The sequence below is a fragment of the Erinaceus europaeus genome, chromosome 13, assembly GCF_950295315.1.
Source record: "Erinaceus europaeus chromosome 13, mEriEur2.1, whole genome shotgun sequence".
Taxonomy (NCBI): Eukaryota; Metazoa; Chordata; class Mammalia; order Eulipotyphla; family Erinaceidae; genus Erinaceus; species Erinaceus europaeus.
The window spans coordinates 26,120,130-26,142,500 of NC_080174.1; the positions used below are offsets into that span (position 1 = coordinate 26,120,130).

At 39.6% G+C, this 22,371-nt stretch overlaps 1 protein-coding gene across 5 annotated transcripts in view; it reads right to left on the minus strand.

Annotated features, from left to right (window-relative positions):
• PGM3 (phosphoglucomutase 3) overlaps positions 1-22,371 on the minus strand; it is a 30,317-nt gene that overhangs the window by 6,544 nt on the left and 1,402 nt on the right. For 4 of the 5 annotated variants that reach the window (XM_016189588.2, XM_060205435.1, XM_060205433.1 and 1 more), the window contains 8 exons: positions 21,920-22,125; positions 17,403-17,587; positions 16,024-16,091; positions 10,498-10,631; positions 8,412-8,607; positions 4,057-4,214; positions 3,287-3,370; positions 623-721 (listed from right to left, as the gene is read on the minus strand). In XM_016189588.2, the coding sequence (XP_016045074.1) occupies positions 623-721; positions 3,287-3,370; positions 4,057-4,214; positions 8,412-8,607; positions 10,498-10,631; positions 16,024-16,091; positions 17,403-17,587; positions 21,920-22,123 (1,128 nt within the window). In that variant the 5' untranslated portion in view covers positions 22,124-22,125. The remainder of the gene's footprint in view (positions 1-622; positions 722-3,286; positions 3,371-4,056; positions 4,215-8,411; positions 8,608-10,497; positions 10,632-16,023; positions 16,092-17,402; positions 17,588-21,919; positions 22,126-22,371) is intronic. The other variant, XM_060205437.1, reaches the window with a different exon arrangement.

Below are 22,371 nucleotides of genomic sequence, written 5' to 3' on the forward strand. Positions count from 1 at the left end.
AGTTGAAGGAAAATAAAGATGTATTAGACCATCTGATTAAATTAAAATGAAGAACTATGTTACAAGAACAGATTACTAGCTCCACAGTCAAAGATCATTAGACTCTAAGACAGTCACAGTTTGAAGACATACGATATGTTAAGTTCACTGAATAATCTTGTTTTACCAAATCAATCATTTTAAAAAGATGACATATTACATTATTATTGTTCAAACGTAGAATTCCCATAATTAAAAAAAGCCGGGGGTCAGGCAGTAGTGCAGCAGGTTAAGCACACATGGTGCCAAGTGCAAAGACTGGCGTAAGGATCTCGGTTCGAGCCCCCGGCTCCCCACCTGCAGGGGGGTCACTTCATGGGTGGTGAAGCAGGTCTGCAGGTGTCTATCTGTCTCTCTCCCTTTCTGTCTTCCCCTCCTCTCTCGATTTCTCTCTGTCCTATCCAACAACAGCAATAACAACAAGGGCAACAAAATGGGGAAAATGGCCTCCAGGAGCAGTGGATTCGTGGTGCTGGCACCAAGCCCCAGCAATAACCCTGGAGGCAAAAAAATAGATTATATATATACATATATATTTTTAAAAGGCAACTATAGTTAGTTGTAAATGACTAAGAGAACTTACTGTTCCATGTCCATTTGCTTCAAAATAAACTCCAATGTCAAACTCTTGTGCTTTGTGATGCAAATGTTTTACACCCGTTTTAGCACAATAGACAGGTACCTATAACATATTTAAAGAAACATAGCAGCAGTTATATAACCAGCAAACATTTACTGTGCCCCTACTATTCCTACTAAGCTTAGTCTAATAGGAAAGACAAGTAAGCAATTAAACATAAAGTAGTATTACTCCAGGTAAACAAAAGCACATAAGCAAGGGAGAAACCAAGTTAGGCAGTGATCCATTAAGAAGACAAGAAGGGGAATGACATAATGTCGTTTAGAAAGTGTGGTTTGGCTCTGGTGTAGAAAATGACTTAGAGTAGGGCTCTGCAAGCTTTTACTATAGAGGAGCAGATAAATATTTTAAGATTTGCATAACAAAAGTCTCAATAGTTTGATTCTGTCATATGAATATATCAACATGTGAGTATGGCTATCAACCAATAAAACTTTGTAAACATTTAGTAAACTGGATTTAGCTGAGAAGATTTTTTAAAAAATGACGGGGTGGGGTGGTGGTGCAGCAGATTAAGTTCACTGAATAATCTTATTCTACCAAATCAATCATTTTAAAAAGATGAAATATTACATTATTACTGCTCAGATGTAGAATTCCCATAATTAAAAAAAAGCGAGGGGCTGGGCAGTAGCGCAGCAGGTTAAGCGCACATGGTACCAAGTGCAAAGACTTGCGTAAGAATCTCAGTTTGAGCCCCCCTGCTCCCCACCTGCAGGGGGGTCGCTTCACAAGCAGTGAAGCAAGTCTGCTGGTGTCTGTCCTTCTCTCCCCCTCTGTCCCCCCTTCCTTTCTCAATTTCTCTCTGTCCTATCTAACAACAATGATAGCAATAACAATAATAATAGCAGCAATAATGATAAAACAAAGGTAACAAAAGGGAAAAAATAGCCTCCAGGAGCAGTGGACTCCTAGTGCAGGACCTGAGCCCTGGCAATAACCCTGGAGGCAAAAAAAAAAAAAAAAAAAGACAGACTTGTATACACAGAAGAATGAAACTGAACCTATTTTTTTTACATCATAATATTCTCATATTTGTCTTTGTATTTCCCCATCTTCAGTTGTAATTTCACCTTTCTCATTCCTAACTGTTTTTATCAAAATATTCTCTCTTCTTTTTGATGAGTCTAGCCATTGGTATATCTATTCTATATATACTTTTGAGGAACCAGCTCTTGGTTTCATTCATATGTTGAATCCTTTTTCTGGTTTCTATTTCACTAATAATAAGGACAGAGAAAAGTGCACTCTTGGTAGGGATTTAAACTGGTGCAGCCACTTACGAGTGTTATGGAAATGTTTCTTCACATTGCCCACTCTCCCTCAAATTCCCTCTTCCCTCAGAACCTCACAGTGTGGCCCCAGGAGTGCTGTGTGACTTTCAGTCATGCATTTTTCTCCCCACATTTCCTAATGGTTATTGCCAAAGGGTGTCTTGCAAAAAACACCGAAATCCAATTCAATTCTAACACTGATTTTAAAAGGTAAGACAGCAGATAGCTTGAACCTTGGTGGTCCACGTGGAATAGCAGCATCCTATCTAAGTGAGCAATATATTGCTGGCCCTTGGTTTTTTTTCTTATTTCTAATTTTTTATTTTGATTATTTTTTATTTGACATAAAAAACAGAAGCATGAGAAAAACCAGTAAGTAAGACTAAGTCAAATTTAAAAGCTTTGACATAGACACACAAAAAGGAAAAAATTAATAAAATGAAAAGTCAACCTACTTGATAAGGAGTTTATAAATTACATAATTAATATTGGTGTTAAGATCCCAAGTATATTAAGGTCACACATAACCTGATAGCAAAACAAAACAAAATAGCCCCAAACAAATCAGTTGAAAATGGACAAAAGAACTGAATAGACATTTCTCAATCTAAAAAAAGGAAGAAGGTGGGGTGGGGCAGTAGCGCAATGGGTTAAGTGTACATGGTGCAAAGCCCAAGGACTGGTGTAAGGATCCGGGTTCGAGCCCCCCAACCCCCACCTGTAGCAGGGTCGCTTCACAAGCGCTAAACAGGTCTGCAAGTGTCTTTCTCTCCCATCTATGTCTCCCCTCCTGTCTCCATTTCTCTCTGTCCTATCCAACAATAACGACAGGAGCAGTGGATTCATGGTGCAGGCACTGAGCCCCAGCAATATTAAATCTTCTAAAAGCTTATTACTTTATAAAACACAGCTATATGTAAGTAGCATAAAAAGACATAGATTATGATGAGGTCCCATATGCCATAGCAAATCCCAACAAAGGGACTCTCAAAGTCAACCCAACTGCCAAACGATCTGGCCACAGCAATAACTACTACTGTCTTCCCAAACCCGCAGACAGCAGGAACTTTCCTCTTTCTCCATAAAGCAGTATCAGAGCACTGCTCAGCTCTGGCTTATGGTGGTGAAGGGGATTGACCTGGGACTTGAACCTGAGTCTCAGGCATGAGAGTCTCTTTGTATAACCATTATGCTATCTACCCCCTATTTCTAATTTGTATTAGCCCTCACCAACTATATAACATATTTACTTTTGTGAAAGCAATATTATTCAAACAGAAATGTCTTATAACAAAATTACTAAGAAACTAACAAAACAGAAATGGTTCAGTACCTTCATTACTTCTTCAAGATACCTTGTTGAACTCCCATTTGCGTATGCAGTTTGTACAACACCAATATTCAAGCTTTGTCCAATCTAGACAAAATCAGTGATAATTATTTTTCCATCATAGGCAAAAGATCTAACTAAAGTAAACATGAGAGTTCTAAAAGATGGCAGAATTAACTGCCAGTTCACCTGTGCCTAAGTTTATGCAGTTTTTGTTAAAAAAACTTACATATATGTCAGGAAAAAAACTTAAAACAATTTTGAGCATCACTTAAAGCAATTCTATAACAGATCCTTTTCAAAGAAGACTAGTTCCTTGATCTTTATCTCTTTCGTTTTTAAATGAAAATGTTGGTTGAATTCTTAAAGTATATCTTTTCTAGATTACATTATTACGCCAAAGCTAGCTTGAGAAGTTCAAAAGAACAAATCATGGTAATGCTTTGTGTTACTAAGCTTATCATGAATCTTAGATAATGAGACTTTCTGTTTGAACGTGAAGCTTTGGAAGAAGTCGGAATTCAATGTCTGTGATGAAAATAACAAATTCAGAAAGCTTCAAATCATAAATTTTTGCCACAATAAGGTAGAAAAGAATTATCTTCAGATTCCAGAATCAATGCTAAGACTTAAATGACTGGAGAGAGGACTGGAGTTAATACAAATATAAGACACTTCCCATCAATTGTGCCTTTGAAACCTTTGAATGAAAGGCCACTATGCAACAATTTTCCCACTAAGTCTTGTTTTAAAGGGTAGTCACCAGAGCATACCTCCAATAAGAGCTCTTTAAGGAAACTGCTAATTAGCGTTGCTATCTTGTCTCCATCTATGAGATGAAAGCAGCCTTCTACATCATAGTAGTAATAAACAATTCTGTCAGCATCGCCATCAAGAGAGCAGCATCTTTCATTGGACTTCATTTCCATTCCTGGCAAACAGAATAATTTAAAATGCATTTCCATCTAAGAAATAGGAATCAATATCAAGAACTTTTAAGTTTTTCTCTTATGCTTCAGTTACAAAGGAAATTTTTTCACTGAAGTATGATCATAACAGGCTTTCTGCGTTCCATGTAAGCATGCCCACTATCATCTTCCAAGAAGCATTTATAATTGCCCTTCCAAATCAGTCAATATCTTAATTTTCAAATTCAAAGATTTTTATTACCTTATTACAGGGTAAATGTTTTCAAAGCTAACCAGAAAAAAGAACATTTAAACTCTATACATAGGGGGCCCGGGTGGTGGTACACCAGGTTAAACACATAGTATGAAGCTCAAGGACCTGCACAGGGCTCCCGGTTCAGGTCCCTGGCTCTTCACCTGCGGGGGGGGGGGGGGGGGGGGGAGGAGGGGGTCACTTCATAAATGGTAAAGCAGGTCCACAGGTGTCTATCTTCCCCTCCCCTCTCAATATCTCTCTGTCCTATCCAAAAAAAAAAACCCCAAACACAGGAGCAGTGGATTCATAGTGCAGGCACTGAGCCCAAGCGATAACCCTAGAGGCAAATAAATACATTAATTAATTAATTAATTAATTAGGATCTATACTGAGGAGCTAGGTGGTGACACATCTGGTAGAGTGCACATGTTACAATGCACAAGGACTCAGGTTCAAACCCCTAGTCCCCACTTACAGGGAAGAAGTTTCATGATCAGTAAAATAATGCTGTAGATGTCTTCTTTCCATTTCCCCCTTACCTCTCAATTTCTGTATCTCTGTCAAAAAAAAAAAAAAAAAAAAAAACTACGGAAACTTGTCATCATGTGGACATGAAATTCAGTTGGTTAGGAGAAACAGGTTCCACAGAGGTTTATTTCTATTTATTTTCTTAAGCAACAACTACTTGCCTGTGCAGTTTACCAGGACTGTGATGTCCTCTACATACAAAAAAAAAAATAAGCAATAGATAAATTATATAATTTGATTTAATTCTTTTTATATTTATTTATATTCCCTTTTGTTGCCCTTGCTGTTTTTCATTATTATAGTTATTGATGTCATCATTGTTGGATAGGACAGAGAGAAATGGAGAGAGGAGGGGAAGACAGAGAGGAGGAGAGAAGATAGACACACCTGCAAACCTGCTTCACCACTTGTGAAACGACTCCCCTGCAAGTGGGAAGCCGGGGCTCAAACCGGGATCCTTAAGCTGGTCCTTGCGCTTGGTGCTACATACGCTCAACCCATTGCGCAACTGCCCGACTCCCCCGATTTAATTCTGATTCAAGTGACTTTATTTCATACTATTAATAACAAGCAACACTGATAAGAGTAAAAAATTGAAACTTGGAGGAGGGGGTGCTGGGCACCAGTTAAGTGCACGTTACCATTTGCAAGGATCTGGGTTTGAGCTCCTCCCATCCCCACATGCAGAGGGGATGTTTCACAAGCAGAGGAGCAGTGCTGCAGATGTCTCTCTTTCTGTTCTCTTTCATTCTATCTCTGTCTCTCTTCCTCTGCCCAAAAATAGGCCACCAGGAACAGTGGAATCATCCAGTCATCCATATTCCTACCCGTAACCCAGGTGGCAAAAAAATGTTAGTCTAGTATAATAATAGTATAATAGCTTGTGTGAGAGATAAATCGCATGTGTAATTTGTTCTTATTATCAGATTAAATGTAATAGAAATTTGGCAACTCTTTAACAATGACAGCAGTACGAGTGACGAATTCAAAATGACGCAACGAAGGAATAAAAAAAGCTGTCTGGAACAGGCATATAACGTTGATGCCAGAGCATAACCCAAACTTCAGAGAAGCAAAGGCCTGTGCTTTTGTTCTTCCTCTAGCACCAGCAGAGAGTAGGCAACAGAAAAACCCACGTCTTAGTTAATGGATAAGTCAGGGACACAAAAACTGTCAATTCAGTTTACAATAAGGAGTTCAATGAAAAGGGTTCAGATGGGCTGATTAAAATAAATCTTTACATGCTTACTATGCTAATGACACTGAAACAGAATAACATATATGAGAGAGGCAAGCGAATGAGGTCTGAAGTTAATTTATTTGCCTCCAGGGTTATCACTGGGGCTGCTCCTGGAAGCTATTTTTTCCCTTTTATTGCCTTGTTGTTTATCATTGTTGTTGTTTATCATTGTTGTTGTTACTGCTGTCACTGTTGTTGGATAGAAGAGAGAAAAATAAAGAGAGGAAGGGAAGACAAATGGGGAGAGAAAGACACCTGCAGACCTGCTTCACCACCACCCCTGCAGGTGGAGAGCTGGGGGCTTGAATCTGGATCCTTGTGCCAATCCTTTTACTTCGGGCCATGTGCACTTAACCTGCTGCACTACTGCCCAGCCCCCTCTGGAGTTCTAAAGAATGTACATCATGTCCAATGGAGGCAGATACTGCTATACTGCAGTCAATAATTATCATGTGAGAAAGCATGGATTCTTATTTTGATGAAAACAAAAAAAAGTCATAGATTCCAATATTTAAATGAAATTAGCAACTTGGAAGGTGCCACAGTGGCTAAAGCACTGGGCCTCCAGCATTACATGTGCAAGAGTAATGCTCTGGTTCTCTGTTCATATAAAAAAATGAAGTTACAAAAATTCTTAGTGGTGGTAATGTAATCACACACAGAGCAGACCAGACAAAACACATGTGTAAACTCATTCACCTACAGACTAGCAACTTAGAATTTATAGTGCATTTAAGTATTATATAAAATGATTTTTATTACAACTACATTCTTGTGGTGACCCCAGCAGGAGTTTGGGACTATTAGCATACAAATGGCATCACCCTGAGGAGGTGCTTCAGAGAAGGGAATGTATAAAGGCAAGAGACTTGGAGCACATGGGCCTCTGGCTGCTGTTTCTCCTGGTCAGAAGCATCTGGGTGCGGAGGTGTGCCAGGTTTCGCCATGGCTACTTCTCCTGGGAACTGAACACTTGTGACTCTGCTAGCCGGTAAACTTTTAGACCCCTCTACAGCCATGAGCAACCTTTACCAGAGCTGATAATTGTTTACCTTATGGGACTAAATTTCTGATAACTATACTCAGACTTTATAGACCTAGCAGTACGTACTCTTAACCCTTGATGATTAAGTGCTTATTCTGCCTTTTACTTGTTTTACCCTAGTAAACCCTATATTGTTTAAACCAGTTCCCAGCCCCCGCTGTGAATCCTTTTACGTGCCGCAGCTGAGTCCCCAATATTCCCAAAACCTTAAGTTAAATATCAACACATTCTGAAGATTATCTTTCTTTCTTTTCTTTCTTTTTTCTTTTTTTTTTTTTTTTTTTTTTTTTTGCCTCCTGTGTTACCATTGGGGCTTGGTGCCTACACTACAAATTCACTGCTCCTGTGGCCATTTTTTTTTTTAATAGTACAGAGAGAAATTGAGAGGGGAGGAGAAGATAGGGAGAAAGAAAGATAGCCACCTACAGACCTGCTCCACTGTGTGAAGCAACCCCCCCAAATACACACACACAGGCACACAGGTGGGGAGCCAGGGGCCCCAACCAAGATCTTGGTGCTTCATCATACTATGTGTGTTTAAGCCTGTGCACCACCTACCACCCAGCCTCCAAGATCACTTTTCTTCCTAATATACTCACATGGAAAACACTGTATAGATAATCTATAATAAATAGAGTTAAATTCTCTTTTCATACTATGCCTGAGTAGGATAAGGTGAAAAATAATGTAAATTAATTGTCATCCTTTAAAGATCAGTGACTCCCAAAAATGATACCCACACTAGCAACAGAAACGTAACTGGAAATCTAACATAAATGCACATTTCTATACTACGTAAATCATACCCAAGATGCACAGAGTCAGCAACTTTGGAGGAAAATCCAAGAATCTATATGCTCATCTTCAAACACATGCCTTTCTCTCCACCAACACAGTCCTGGTCCATGCTAAAATCTGCTCAGTCCTGGTCCACTGCTCTAGAACATGTTCATCAGATTTCACTTTTCCCTTCAAATTCCCTGAGTTGTGTGTTTCTCAGGCAAAAGTTTTGAATGACACTGACAAGTGGGAAGCAGGCTTGGGTGTTTAAAAGTTTTAAGTTTAACTGCAGGACTCTCAAGTCTTCTAGTCAATTCTGTTTGCAAGAGAGACTGCTTGCAAAGGACTTTAAAAACAAATTATTTACATACCCATTGGAGGTTTCTGATAACTCTTCACAAAGTCTGCCCCACACAGATAGTTGAGTTTCCCTTTGGTTCCATCATTAAATAACTGAAGCGATAGCCCCGGAGATAGGTAGTGCTCCATTTCTCTTAACTTCAGGGCCCCAATGCCATTTGCACAGTCAACCTTAAGTGATTTATATTCATGTCCAATACACGAAGCCTAAGATAAAGTAGATATGGAAGAACAATGTCCAGTTATAAAAGTGAAATTGAAGGATAAGGTTCATATGGAAAAATCTTCCATTACTTCACTATCTTTTACCCCAGGAAACAAAGCATATGCATTCAGCTGGAAATCACAAAACACCAAAATTAAAAATAAATAAATAACTTTTACTAGTGATTTAATGCTTTAAAAAATTTCAGGAATCTCTGGGTATAGTTTCACAACACAGCCATCAGCAAAGTTCTATCACAGCACAGTCCTCACAAAGCCTTAAAGGAGTTTGGCTACTCTTTTTGTTGATGGTGGTGTTTTGCAAGTTTATGTGTTTTAATTATCTATATTCCACATATGAGAAAAATCATCTGGTAGGTTCTTACTTTCCTTATATACTAAAGTAAATTTTTTTAAATATTTATTTCCTTTTGTTGCCCTTGTTATTTTACTGTTGTAGTGATTATTGTTGTTGTTATTATTGATGTCATTGCTGTTGGACAAGACAGAAAAATAGAGAAGAGAGAAGACAGAGAGGGGGAGAAAGACACCTGCAGACCTGCTTCACTACTTGTAAAGCAACTCCCCTGCAGGTGGTGAGCCAGGGGCTCGAACCAGGATCCTTACAACGGTCCTTGTGCTTTGCGCCACATGCGCTTAACTCACTGCGCTACTGCCCGATTCCCTAATGTAAATTTTTAAAGCACTATGTATACTGAAACTAGTTTCACTGACTGGATAATTTATGGAAATGAAAAAAAATTTAAATATTTATTTATTCCTTTTTGTTGACCTTGTTTTATTGTTGTAGTTATTATTGTTATTATTGATGTTGTCGTCACTGTTGGACAAGACAGAGAGAAATGGAGAGAGGAGGGGAAGACAGAGGGGGGAGAGAAAGAGACACCTGCAGACCTGCTTCACCGCCTGTGAAGCGACTACCCTGCAGGTGGGGAGCCGGGGTCTCGAACCGGGATCCTTAAGCCGGTCCTTGCACTTTGCGCCACCTCCACTTAACCTGCTGCACTACCGCCCGATTCCCAGAAATGAAAATTTAACAGAATTTAGCTTCAGTTAAGCAAGATCCCTTAGCATCACCCAAATGTGGAGATGAATATACAGATGAATGAACAGTACTAACATGACAGTCCCTTCATAGCATGAAGTATATTTGGCAGTTTCTTCCTGATTGTCAGTCTACTATCCACACTCACATCAGAATATAAACTCTATGGATTATACCCTCAAACCTCATCCAGAGTTAACAAGCCAATACATACAAAAGAAAACCTTTCTTCACAGTAGTTGTCTCCAGTATGAGGTCAAAAGCACCTGCATTAACCGTGAGAGCCAATTTATCTAAACAAATACTTACAGCCATAGACAAGAATGTTATGTTTTCTGCTCCACTGCCAAGTAAAGCCAGCATGCAGTTAGCTGGATACAAGGGCTTGATGTGTACAGCCCTAACATAAGTTGGAGATAAGCCACATTTTTAAAGAAGTAGTGACAATCAGGTCAGGCGGTAGCATAGCAGGTTAAGCGCATATAGAGTGAAGGATGAGTATAAGGATCCAGGTTCGAGCCCCCAGCTCCCCACCTGCAGGGGAGTTGCTTCACAGGTGGTGAAGCAGGTCTGCAGATGTCTATCTTTCTCTCCCCCTCTCTGTCTTCCTCTTCTCTCTCCAACAGTGATGTCCTATCCAACAACGACATCATTAACAACAACAATAATAACTACAACAATAAAACAACAAGGGCAACAAAAGGGGGTTAAAAAGCAAAAACAAAACAAAAAAAAGAAGTAGTGACAATTATCTAAGAGAAAATGTTCAAGTGATCATGTTATTTTATTCATGTGTTTAAGGTCTAACTCATCCAAGAAACTTTCACCTGTTTGCTAAGTTCCATGAAGGCATCAGAGAGCTTCTGGTAGTAACCTTCTATGGTCGCCTTTCCATACTGGCCATTAGTATTTCGACAACACACCATGTAATGCAGCTGAGGGGTTGTTAACAAGCCGTAATCTGTTATGGGAATACAAAAAACAATTTACTACAATATTTAATAGACAAAAATTAAGTTTAGTGGTTAAATAGATTCATTCTGTAGGGATTGTAGGGTGGTAAATCTTCAAACAGAAGATATCTGGGGGCCAGGTGGTGATACAGCTGGTTGAGTGTACATGTTACAATACTGCAGGACCCAGGTTTGAGTCCCTGGTCCCCACCTGCAGGGGGAAAGCTTTGCAAGTGAAGCAGTGCTATAGGTGTCTTTCTCCTTTTGTCTCCCCCTTCCCTCTTCACTTCTGTCTCTAGCTAATAAATACATAAAGATTAAAAAAAAAAAAGAGTAGCAAACAAAATAATTAAAAAAAAAAAAAGACATATCAAGGCTAGGTGGTGGTTCACCCAGTAGAGAAAACACATTACCATACACCAGGACCCAGTCGCCATCTGCAGTGTAGTGGAGAAACTTCACAAGTAGTGGAAAAAAAAAACCCAAGGTGAAGGAAAGGCAGTCAAAAGTGACTGAAACACGATCCTGTGATATCTGATGCAACTTCCACAGAGATAATGTCAGAACTGAATTGTTTACTGGTGCTAGAAGAAACAGACACTGAGCAACATATTCAATTATTAAAAGAAACATGAAGTACTATTGGAAATAATAAAAATTACCCAGCAGAGGGGGATTGGGCGGTATATGCTCAGCAGGTTAAGCCCACACAGCCCAAGTGCAAGGACCAGTGAAAAGATCCCGGTTCAAGCCCCCGGCTCCCCACCTGCAGGGGAGTCGCTTCACAGGTGGTGAAGCAGGTCTGCAGGTGTCTATCTTTCTCTCCCCCTCTCTGTCTTCCCCTCCTCTCTCCATTTCTCTCTGTCCTATCCAACAACAACATCAATAGCAACAACAATAATAACCACAATGATGATAAAACAACAAGGGCAACAAAAAGGGAAAAAGAATAGCCTCTAGGAGCAGTGGATTCATGGTGCAGGCACTGAGCCCCAGTAATAACCCTGGAGGCAGAAAAAGAAAAGAAAAATTACCCAGCAGAATAGGTAGTCAAGTGAGAATAAAACAATATAGAAAATAAGTGAGTTCTAGTAACTATTGCAAGTTACATAATTCAGAGGGACCTTCCCCATAAGACAACCAAAATTACCAGATTTTAAAAAAGAAACCTTAAAGCCTCGTGGTGACACACCTGGTTGAGTGCACGTTATAATGCATAATACAAAACACAGAGACCCAAGCTAGAAGCTCAGTTCGAGTCCCCAGATCCCCACCTGCAGGGGGGTAGCTTCATAAGTGGTGAAGCAGATCTGCAGGTGTCTTTCTCTTTCCCTATCTTCCCCTCCCCTCTCAAGTCCACAGGAAGAGAGTGGATTTCTACTGCAGGTTATAACCCTAGAGGCAAAAAAAAAAAAAAAAAAAAACCCAGAAAAATATGTCCTAACTTTTCTGATGACCCAACAGAAATCAAACTATAAATTTCAGTACAAAAAGTCCATGCCAGTTTAAGATGGGAAACCCACAGATGATCAAGTCTTCAATGAGCTGAAGTTTAGGGTAAAGTCAGAAGTGAATCTGCCTCAAGTCCTTACTCTCAGGAAAGGTGTTTCAGCACTGAGCAGAGCAGGGGAAAACCCAACTCTAAGAGCTGTCACCACAAGCACAGGACTCTTACTGACTTTCTGATTTATATAACCACAGAAATCCAAAAGCACACTGTCATCAAAGGATGTCATCAACCACCAGCCAGGCAAAGCATCCAAAAACCATGCAGAAACACTCAACTTTACCGAAAACTGTATCATTATCCTCAATCTCAAAAATGTACAAAAATACTTCAGTAAAAAAAAAGTAACTAATACAAGAAAAATACCATGAATAAGAAATAGAAGTGACAGTAGAAACAAATCTGCCCCCACCAAAAAAAAAAAAAAAAAAAAAAACCCAATGGCTAAATCTGTGAGGGCCAAGTGTTAGCATACCTACCTATCTGGTGGAATGCACACATGCAAGGACCCAGGTTCAAGTCCCCAGTTCCCAACTGCCATGTGGGAAGCTTCACAAGTAATAAAACAGTGCTGCAGTTATATCTCTTTTTCTCTATCTGTCCCTCCCCTCTCAATCTGTCTATCTTAACAAATTAAAAAATAAGGGGGTCAGGCAGTGGCAACTGGGTTAAGCACACATAGTACAGAGTGCAAGGACCAGCGGAAGGATCCCGGTTGTAGCTCCCGGCTTCCCAGCTGTAGGGGGGTTGCTTTTCAAGTGGTGAAGCAGGTCTGCAGGTGTCTATCTTTCTCTCCTCCTGTCTTCCCCTCCCCTCTCAATTTCTCTCTGCCCTATCCAATAAAACAGGGGAAAAAATGGCCACCAGGAGCAGTGGATTTGCACCAAGCCTCAGCAACAACCCTGGGGGCAATATGATAATTATAATAATAAAAATAGTATTTAAATCTGTAAGTGGTCTTCAAAGCCAAGCACAAGAGTTTAAGAGGAACCAGGAAGGCATTTTAAGTTATTAAACTCTGCAATTTATTTTTTAAAATTCTATTTATTTATTTATTATTGGATAGAGATAGAGAGAAATTGAGAGGGAAGAGATACAGAGGGAGGGAGAGAGACACCTGAAGCCCTGCTTCACCACTCATGAAGCTTTCCTCCTACAGGTGGAGACCAGAGGCTTGAACCTGGGTCCTAGTGCACTGTGATGTGAGCACTTAACCAGGTACACCACCACCTGACCCCTCTGCAATTTATTTTTATGAAGATGAAGATGTCCTTGTCTCTGGTATAAAGACTCAATGTAAGTGAGGTGGAGGAGTTCAAACATGCTCAGAAAATATCTTAGATTAGCTCAAGTATCTATTCAAGGGGAAGAAAAGGCCATGCTAAAAAAAAAAAAACAAAAAACACACACACATACTAAAGGAAGCAATAAAACACCAAATTTCCAAAATAAACATTTAGGGGCCAAGAGTATTATTTGGTTGAGTATGTAAGTTAAACATTTACTACATCATTATTACATATACTCAATATTACATATACTCAATATTACATTTACTACATCATTATTACATATACTCAATATTACATATACTCAATATTACATATACTCAATAAAACACACCACCAGCTACTGAGATGTGGATGCAGCTTAGAAGGTAAAGTCTATATATGAGATCCTCAGTTCAATTCCCTAGAGCCAAATAAAGCAAAATAAGCGGGGGGGGGGGGGGCACTAGCATCTATTCCATTTATCATGGAAGGTATTTATTCTTCACAGCTCTGTCCTCACCAAACACCACAAAATCCTTGAATTAAAAAAAAAAAAAAATCCTTGAATTCAATACTAATTTTTTCTCTCCCTATTATCTCTCTTGCATCAATTACTGTACATTCTCCTAGTCTGGATTCTGTTCTTTTCTTATAGCTTCCTATCTCTCTCTAGAATGACTGGCTTCAAGTAAAGATGTGAAAATGAAACCATCTTCTCAAGCATAAAAAAGTGGAGACCCAGGGGCGGGGTGGTGGCGCACCTGCTTAAGTGCATGTTATTAATGCGCAAGGAACCAGGTTCGAGCCCCCAGTCCCCACCTGCAGGGGGAAAGCTTCACAATGTCCCAACATCCCAGGTTCAATTCCCCACACCACCATAAGCCAGAACTGAATAGTGTTCTGGTGGAAAAAAAAAAAAAAAGAACAGGAAAGCTATCAGGGGAGAGGATGGGATACAGAGTATTGGTGGTGGGAATTGTGTGAAGTTGTACCCCTCTTATTCTATGATTTAGTCAATGTCTCCATTTTATAAATAATTTTTTTAATGTCAGATGAATTCATGAATAAAACACATGTAGCAATGACTATGCAAATCAGGGGATCATTTAGGAAACAGGTGAACCGAAAAACAAAAATAAGGAATGCTCATTTAGGAGAAATGAAAGAGGATCCTAGGGACAAAATCAAAACGACAAATGATCAACTATGTTGACATTTGAAAGACGGAGGGGCCGGGCAGTGGTGCCCCTGGTTATGTGCACACATTACAGCATACAAGGACTGGGTTCAAGACTCTGGTCTCCACCTGTGGGGGTAAGCTTTATGAGTGGTGAAGCAGGGCTACAGGTATCTCTCTCTTCCCCTCTCTAGCTCTCCCTTCTCTCTCTGTTTCTGTCTCTATCCAATAAATAAACTAAATTAAAAGAAAACTTAAAAAAAGGGGGGGAGGTGATTGTGTGGTAAACTACCAAGACATCAACTAAAATGAAAACTTTAAACTATAAATTCTAAAAGTTATTTTTAGGTCACTAATTTCTTTCAGTATCAAAAGCTGTAAATTCTCTCCTTAGAAAGTTTCCAGCATAGGAATTCACATCACTGTATCAAAAGGTCCACAAGTGTTGGGGAGACACTTCACTGGAGGAGCAAGGAAAATGACTAACCCATAGAAGGCTAACATATGAGTAGAGGGCCAAGGAAGGAAGGGAGGGAGGGAGGGAGGGAGGGAGGGAGGGAGGGAGGGAGGAAGGTAGGTGGGTGTAAGGGAGGAAGGAAGGAAAAAAGAAAAGCAAAATCCAAGAAGGAAACTTTTTTTATGGGAAAGGTCTGACACTAGGAAATATTCACCTCCAATCATAGTGGAGTCATTGTCTTACAACAGGCTCAACTGATGTGATAAGGATTCAAGCCTCTGTTTTGTTACATTTAATTCTCATTCATGTGATAAAATAGGGAAAAAGGCACATGTCAAAACTTACAATCATGAATATATGCAATCCAAAGATGTCTGCCGTCATTATTTGACAGGTAACAGTTAATTCTACAAGTGACCAGCTAATACCCCATATTGATAAAAACTCCCGAAAACAAACATCTTCAAGTAATTTCAAGGGTCTGTATATCAAGAAATTCAAATTATTCAGTAAAGAAGTTATTCATTTCCTACTTATAATATCCTATAGAGGGGCTGGGTGGTGACACACCTGATTGAGCACTCATGTTACAATGCACAAGGACCCAGGTTCGAGTCCCTGGTTCCCACCTGCAGGGGAAAAGCTTCACGAGTGGTGAAGCAGGGCTGCAAGTGTCTTTCTGTTTCTCTCCCTCTCTACCACCTTCTTCCCTCTCAATTTCTGTATGTCTCTATCTAATAAATAAATACAATTAAAAAGAATAAACTTAAAAAAATATATATCCTATAGAAAATGGGATAGGAAGAAGTCTGCTAGACAGTGGATTCACATAGGTAGAAGGCCTCAGCAAGCAAAAATAAATAAAAAGTTAGCATCTTATATTTAGGAGTTTTTTTTTCCCCAAACTTTATATTTTCAAGTTCCTAAAATTGAATTTTTAAAAGATGTTTGAAGTTAAGTTAATTTATAACTCAAGATAAGTACATACCATGAAATTGACCTCCTAAAACTGTGACACCATCAATTACAGACTGTGAAAGTTTTTCACTGCTGGGCCTACAAAGGAAAAAGTAAAGAAATAATATATCCCCCCTTGGCAGATGATCCCACCAATGTGTCCTGGAGTTCTGCTTCCCCAGAGGCCTGTCCCACTAGGAAAAGAGAGAAGTAGGCTGGGAGTATGGATTGACCTGTCAACGCCCATGTTCAGCCAGTGGGGAAGCAATTACAGAAGCCAGACCTTCCACCTTCTGCACCCATAGTTACCCTGGGTCCATACTCCCAGAGGGTTAAAGAATAGTAAAGCTATCAGGGGAGGGGATGGGATATGGGATACGGAGTTCTGGTGGTGGGAACTATGTGGAGTCGTACCCCTCTTATCCTATGGTTCTGTCGGTGTTTCCTTTTTATAAATAAAAATTAGGGGCCAGGTGGTGGCACACCTGGTTGGGCAAACACAGTAACATGCAGAAGGATCCACGTTCAAGACCCTGGCTCGGCTCCCACCTGCAGGGGAGAAGCTTCATGAGTGTTGAAGCAGGGCCACAGGTGTCTTTCTGTCCCTCTACCTCTCTAACTCCTTCTTCCCTCTTAATTTCTCTGTACTTTCAAATAAAACATAATAAAAAAAAAAGAAAAAGAAAAAAATGGATGCCAGGAGTGGTAGAGTCATGTAGGCACTGAGCTCAAGCAAGAACCCTGGTGGCAAGAAAGAAAAAAGAAAAAGAAAGAAAGGGAAAGAGGAACTCTTAGGTTTCATGGTATATGTTTAGACTAACATTTTATAAAAAAATAAATAAAAATTTTCTTTTTACACAGAAAGGCAAAGACTGACACAGAAATAATGTTAATTATTCATGTTTTCCAATGAATTCCAGTACGGGAAAATATATAAATATATGAACCAAGATTAATAGATTAAAGAGTGAGTCTATTAAAATGATGATTTAACATCAAGTGTTTTGGTTCTACAGGAAAAATAATTAGATGCGTAGAAATACAAGGGTGGGAGACATTTAAGTGTTTCTCTCATGACAAGAAGTAGTAATTCACATTCATTATACTAGGTAATCCTCATACTAACTCTGTGTTAGGCCTTATTATCAACACTTTGAAAAAGAGGTAATGAAAGAAGATCAAGTAACCCATTCAAGTCAGATAGTATTAATGTTGGGATTTAGACACCCCCCCAAGCCCATGCTGAAGTAGGGACTTCGATGGTACAGCCAACAAAAAAAGATCAGGTAGGTAGAGAAACCTCTCAGGGCAGTTTCACTTTACTTCATTCCTTTGACTTTTCATGGGTACTAAAACTAACACAGTCGTTTATATTGCGCCCCCAAAGTTGTGTTCAGTAGTGATGGTTACCTGGTATCTCTACCAATCACTATGAAGGCATCTTGTTGCAGATTCACGGCTTCTCTCTGGCTGATGTCCATCAGCACTCTCAGCATATCCTGTTCATCAGCGTTTGTCAAACAGTTAGCATGTTCCTCCCAGGATGGTGCTAACATGTCTCCCAAAGGATCAATCAATTTGACACCATTGTCTTCCTTAAAAGAGAAACAGTATTAAACCGCCTGTGCATATGAGACTGAACTGAGAAATTAAACTCGTTTTCTTTGTTTTCCGCCCCCCCACCCCCTCAAAGACAGAGGTGGCCCAGCAGCTTCACCCATTAATGACTAGTGAAGGCCAGATGTTTCATGTATATTATTGCCTCCATAAAACGTCATTGTTTGGGGGACCAGGTAGTGGCACACCTGGTTGAGCGCACATATTACCATGCACAAGGACCTGGGTTCAAGTCCCCAGTCCCCACTTGCACGGGGAAAGCTTCACAAGTAGTGAAGCAGGGCTGCAGGTGTCCTCCTTTCCTTCTCCAACCCCTTCCTCCTCTCAGTTGCTCTCTGTCCTATCAACTTAAATAAATAAAGTTAGAAAAAACCAACTTCATGTTTATCAATTTACCTAACAGTCCACTTATTACTCAAATCTTAGTTTGAGAAAACAGATTTGAAAACAAGTTAAATTTAAATATAAAGTCACTAGAATAGTAGAATAAGAATACGGGTAAGAATCCTCTCACTATGACACTCAACTCTCAAAAATAAATTTGTCCATAGGATACATATATTTCCTAAGAAACCCAACACACCCATCCAAAAAGATTTGCGTATACCTATGTTCATAGCAGCACAACTTGTAATAGTCAAAACCTGGAAGCAACTCAGGAGTCCAACAACAGATGAGTGGCTGAGTAAATTGTGGTCTATATACATAATGAAATACTACTCAACTATTAAAAATGGTAAATTCACCTTCTTTACCTCTTCCTGGATGGAGCTTGAAGAAATCATGTTAATTGAGGTAAGTCAGAAACAAAAGGATGAATATGGGATAATCTCACTCACAGAAGTTGAAAAACAAGATTAGAAGGGAAAACACCAAGCAGAACTTGGACTGGAGTTGGTATATTGCACCAAAGTAAAAGGTTCTGGAGTGGGGGGGGAGTTCAGTTCCTGGAACATGATGGCAGAGGAGGACCTAGTAGGGGTTGAATTGTTATGTGGAGAACTGGAAAATGTCATGCATGAACAAACTCTTGTATTTTACTGTTGACTGTAAACCACTAATCCTCCAATAATGAAATTAAAAAAGAAACAGACTTGTCAGGGTAACTAGCACAGAAGCTGAAAACAGATCTCAGTTTTGTTCTACTCAAACTTCTGGAGAGTACTCAATCTTCGGACTGTTAACTGAAGGAATCAGCTCAGAATTGTTTCGATTTTTTAATGCCACATGGCTTCTGATGCATAGAGACAAGAGGATGGCATAAACATACAGGTAGAATATTATTCTTAATCAACAGGACATCTGCCTAGCACACAGGGACAGGAATAACAAAAGACATAGAAACTGTGACGTGATCTCTAGGGAGAAAGGTGCCCCTGGAATGTGAATGTTCCACAAAGCAGGAGGTGTTCCCTACCTGTGCTATTCTTACTTTGTGATTTTTATATTAATAGTCAAAGCCTTGGTGATTTATGTATCAGTGACCAAAGCCTTGGTGATTTTTATATTAACAATCAAAGCCTTGGTGATTTATGTATTTGTGACCAAAGCCTTGGTGATTTTTGTTTGAATGATCTAAGCCTTATGAGACTATAAAATAAAGTTATGCCTGAGCACGGCAGAGATGTGTCTCTCCTGCTCCTGAAGCGGTTGACATGTCTCTCATCTCATTCTTGCCGACGCCCCTCATCTTTCAGGATATTCTAATAACCTGCTGGGGCTAGCCCCCGAAATTTTAATGTGAGAATGCCTCACATAAAAAAGAACAGCAAGGGGGCCTGGCGGCAGCACAGCAGGCCAAGTGCACATGACTTGAAGTGCAAGGACTGGCATAAAGGTTCAAGCCTGGGCTCCCCACCTGCAAGGGGGTTGCTTCACGGACGGTAAAGCATGTCTGCAGGTGTCTATCTATATCTCCCCCTCTCTGTCTTCCCCTCCTCTCTGGATTTCTCCCTGTCCTATCCAACAACAATAGCAATGGCAACAATAACAATAACATGGGGAAAACAGCCTCCAAGAGCAGTGGATTTGTAGTGGAGGCATCAAGCCCCAGCTATCACCCTGGAGGCAAATAAATAAATAAATAAACAGCAAGTGTTAGCAGATGTTTGGAGAAAATGGAGCCAGTGCACACTGCTCATGGGAATGTAGTTTGGTGTAACTGTTGCAGAAAATAGTATAGAGTTTCTCAAAAATAACAATATAACTATCACAAATTCTAGTAATTCCACTTCTGAGTTTCTACCCGATGAGTATGAAATCATTATTCCAAAGAGTTATACACCCACATGTTTACTACAATATTAGTTCTAATAATGAAGCTAAGGAAGTAATCTAAGTGCTTACCTATATCTGACTAAATAGAGATGTGGCATATATACACAATGAAGTACTACTTAAGTTTAAGAAGACAAAATCCTGCCATTTGCAGCAAAATGGAAGGAACTACTGGGAAGTATGCAAAGGTAACTTACATCAGAAGGAAAAAAGATACTATGTGATTTCACCTCTGTGTAAAAAAAGCAAACATGTAAAATTAGAATAAACCAGTGGATAGTGAAATAAAACAGCTTAGCAAATAAAATTTAAAAACTGAATATAAATTTTTAAAAAATGGATTTAAAGACGTGTTTCTGGAGGAGCTGGCAGAAAGTTCACCCAGCAGAATACGCACTTTACCATGACCTGGGTTTGAACCCCCCACCACACACACACACACACACACACACACACACACACACACACACACACACACGGGCATTATGTAAAAGAGAAGTTTCAGGGGTGGTAAAGCAGTGCTGAGATTTCTCCCATTCTCTTTCACCCTCTAAATGAAAAGAAGAAAAAATAAATAAATAGTGGGGAGTTGGATAGTAGCACAGAGGGTTAAGCGCAAAGCTCAAGGACCGGCTTAAGGATCCCGGTTCAAGGCCCCCCCCACCCCCGCTCCCCACCTGCAGGGGAGTCGCTTCACAGGTGGTGAAGCAGGTCTGCAGGTGTCTATCTTTCTCTCCCCCTCTCTGTCTTCCCCCCCCCTCCATTTTTCTGTCCTATCCAACAACAACAAGATCAATAGCAACAACAATAAAAAAAACCAAGGGCAACAAAAGGGAAAATAAATAAATAAAAAGAAACAAAATTAAAACAAAATAAATAGTGTAATAGTGACACTACAAAGAACCAGTGAATCCCTGGTGGGGAGAAAAGTGCTACTGGAACTATATAAAAAAATGTGAAGTTCTACCTATAAGTCACTAACCGTTCATGGTAATTTAGACACTTGTAGTAACCCAGTAGTGTGCTCCTGTATTGGGGCTGGATGGAGAAAAGGTTCTATTCTTCACTGAGCTACATTATTTTAACCTGCCACTGATTTTGCTTCAAAGGCAAAAAAAATCTTATGCCCTAGCAACCAAAAAGGAGCATATTATGTAAACTTTTGCATTAGTAAACTATAGGCAGTACAGAAAAAAATATATATCAAATTATGTCAAGAGGAACATTTTGATTTTAAAAAATCATCAAATGGGGAGTTGGGCTGTAGCGCAGCGGGTTAAGCACAGGTGGTGCAAAGCACAAGGACCGGCATAAGGATCCAGGTTCGAACCCCGGCTCCCCACCTGCAGGGGAGTCGCTTCACAGGTGGTGAAGCTGGTCTGCAGGTGTCTGTCTTTCTCTCCTCCTCCCTGTCTTCCCCTCCTCTCTCCATTTCTCTCTGTCCTATCCAACAACGACAACAACAATAATAACTACAACAATAAAACAACAAGGGCAACAAAAGGGAATAAATAAATAAAATAAATATAAAAAAAATCATCATATGCACTAGAGTTATCTGGTCTCAACAATATTCTCTTTAAAAGCTTACTTTTGGCTCCCTAGGGTCCCTTGTTTCACCATTCAGAACAGAAAGTATTCTCTACATACAGAAAATCTATATGAAAAACTTTAAATGTGTTTTTTAAAATATTTGCTTTTCCTTATCTTGCTTAAATCTCTAATTTCTGCTAAATTAATAAAGTTAAATATATTACTGATACTGTCTCAATACCACTAACTTGAAAGGACATTCTGTTCTCTAATATGGACATTCTCCTAAACATGACAGTCTCATTTCACTCTTTCCACATCCTCTAAAGAGCCATGAGGTAAACAATCATTTTCTTAAGAGAAAAGTTGTCTCAAATCCAAAGGCACATACAAGGAAAAAGACACATTCCCAGAATTGGAATTGAAACATATGGTCCAACAGTTCAGACCCCAGGGGTTAATCTTAAAAGTTTGTTTTATCAGAGCACTAAACACATTACCTCAGGATTGTGTGATGCCGTTACCATAACTCCTATTGTAGATTTTGTCTGCTTTGACCTTAGAACAGCTAGTACCCCCATGCGAAACATGACATGGTCAAGGTGTTCTGCTTTTGTTCGAAACCCAGCAGTCCCATACTGAAGAATGAGTCCACTGGGCTTGCTGTATAACGCTGAGTATTTTGTAACAACAGCTAAATCCATGCCTACAAAATCAAGGAATATTTAATGTCAGGCATTAGGAAAAATCTTTTAAGGACCATTTGCTTCAAAAATAGCCACCCTCAAGCAAGCAAATCGCTTCATTCTCAATCTCCTCAAAAAAAAAACAAAAAAACAAATGTTGAGAGTGCAAAAAGCTTTGCCTAGAAGACACTACCAACTGGTAATGCCTACTCCAGGGCAAAGGTCAAACTGCTCTCAATCATCTCCCATTTCAGTCCCAGGGCTGA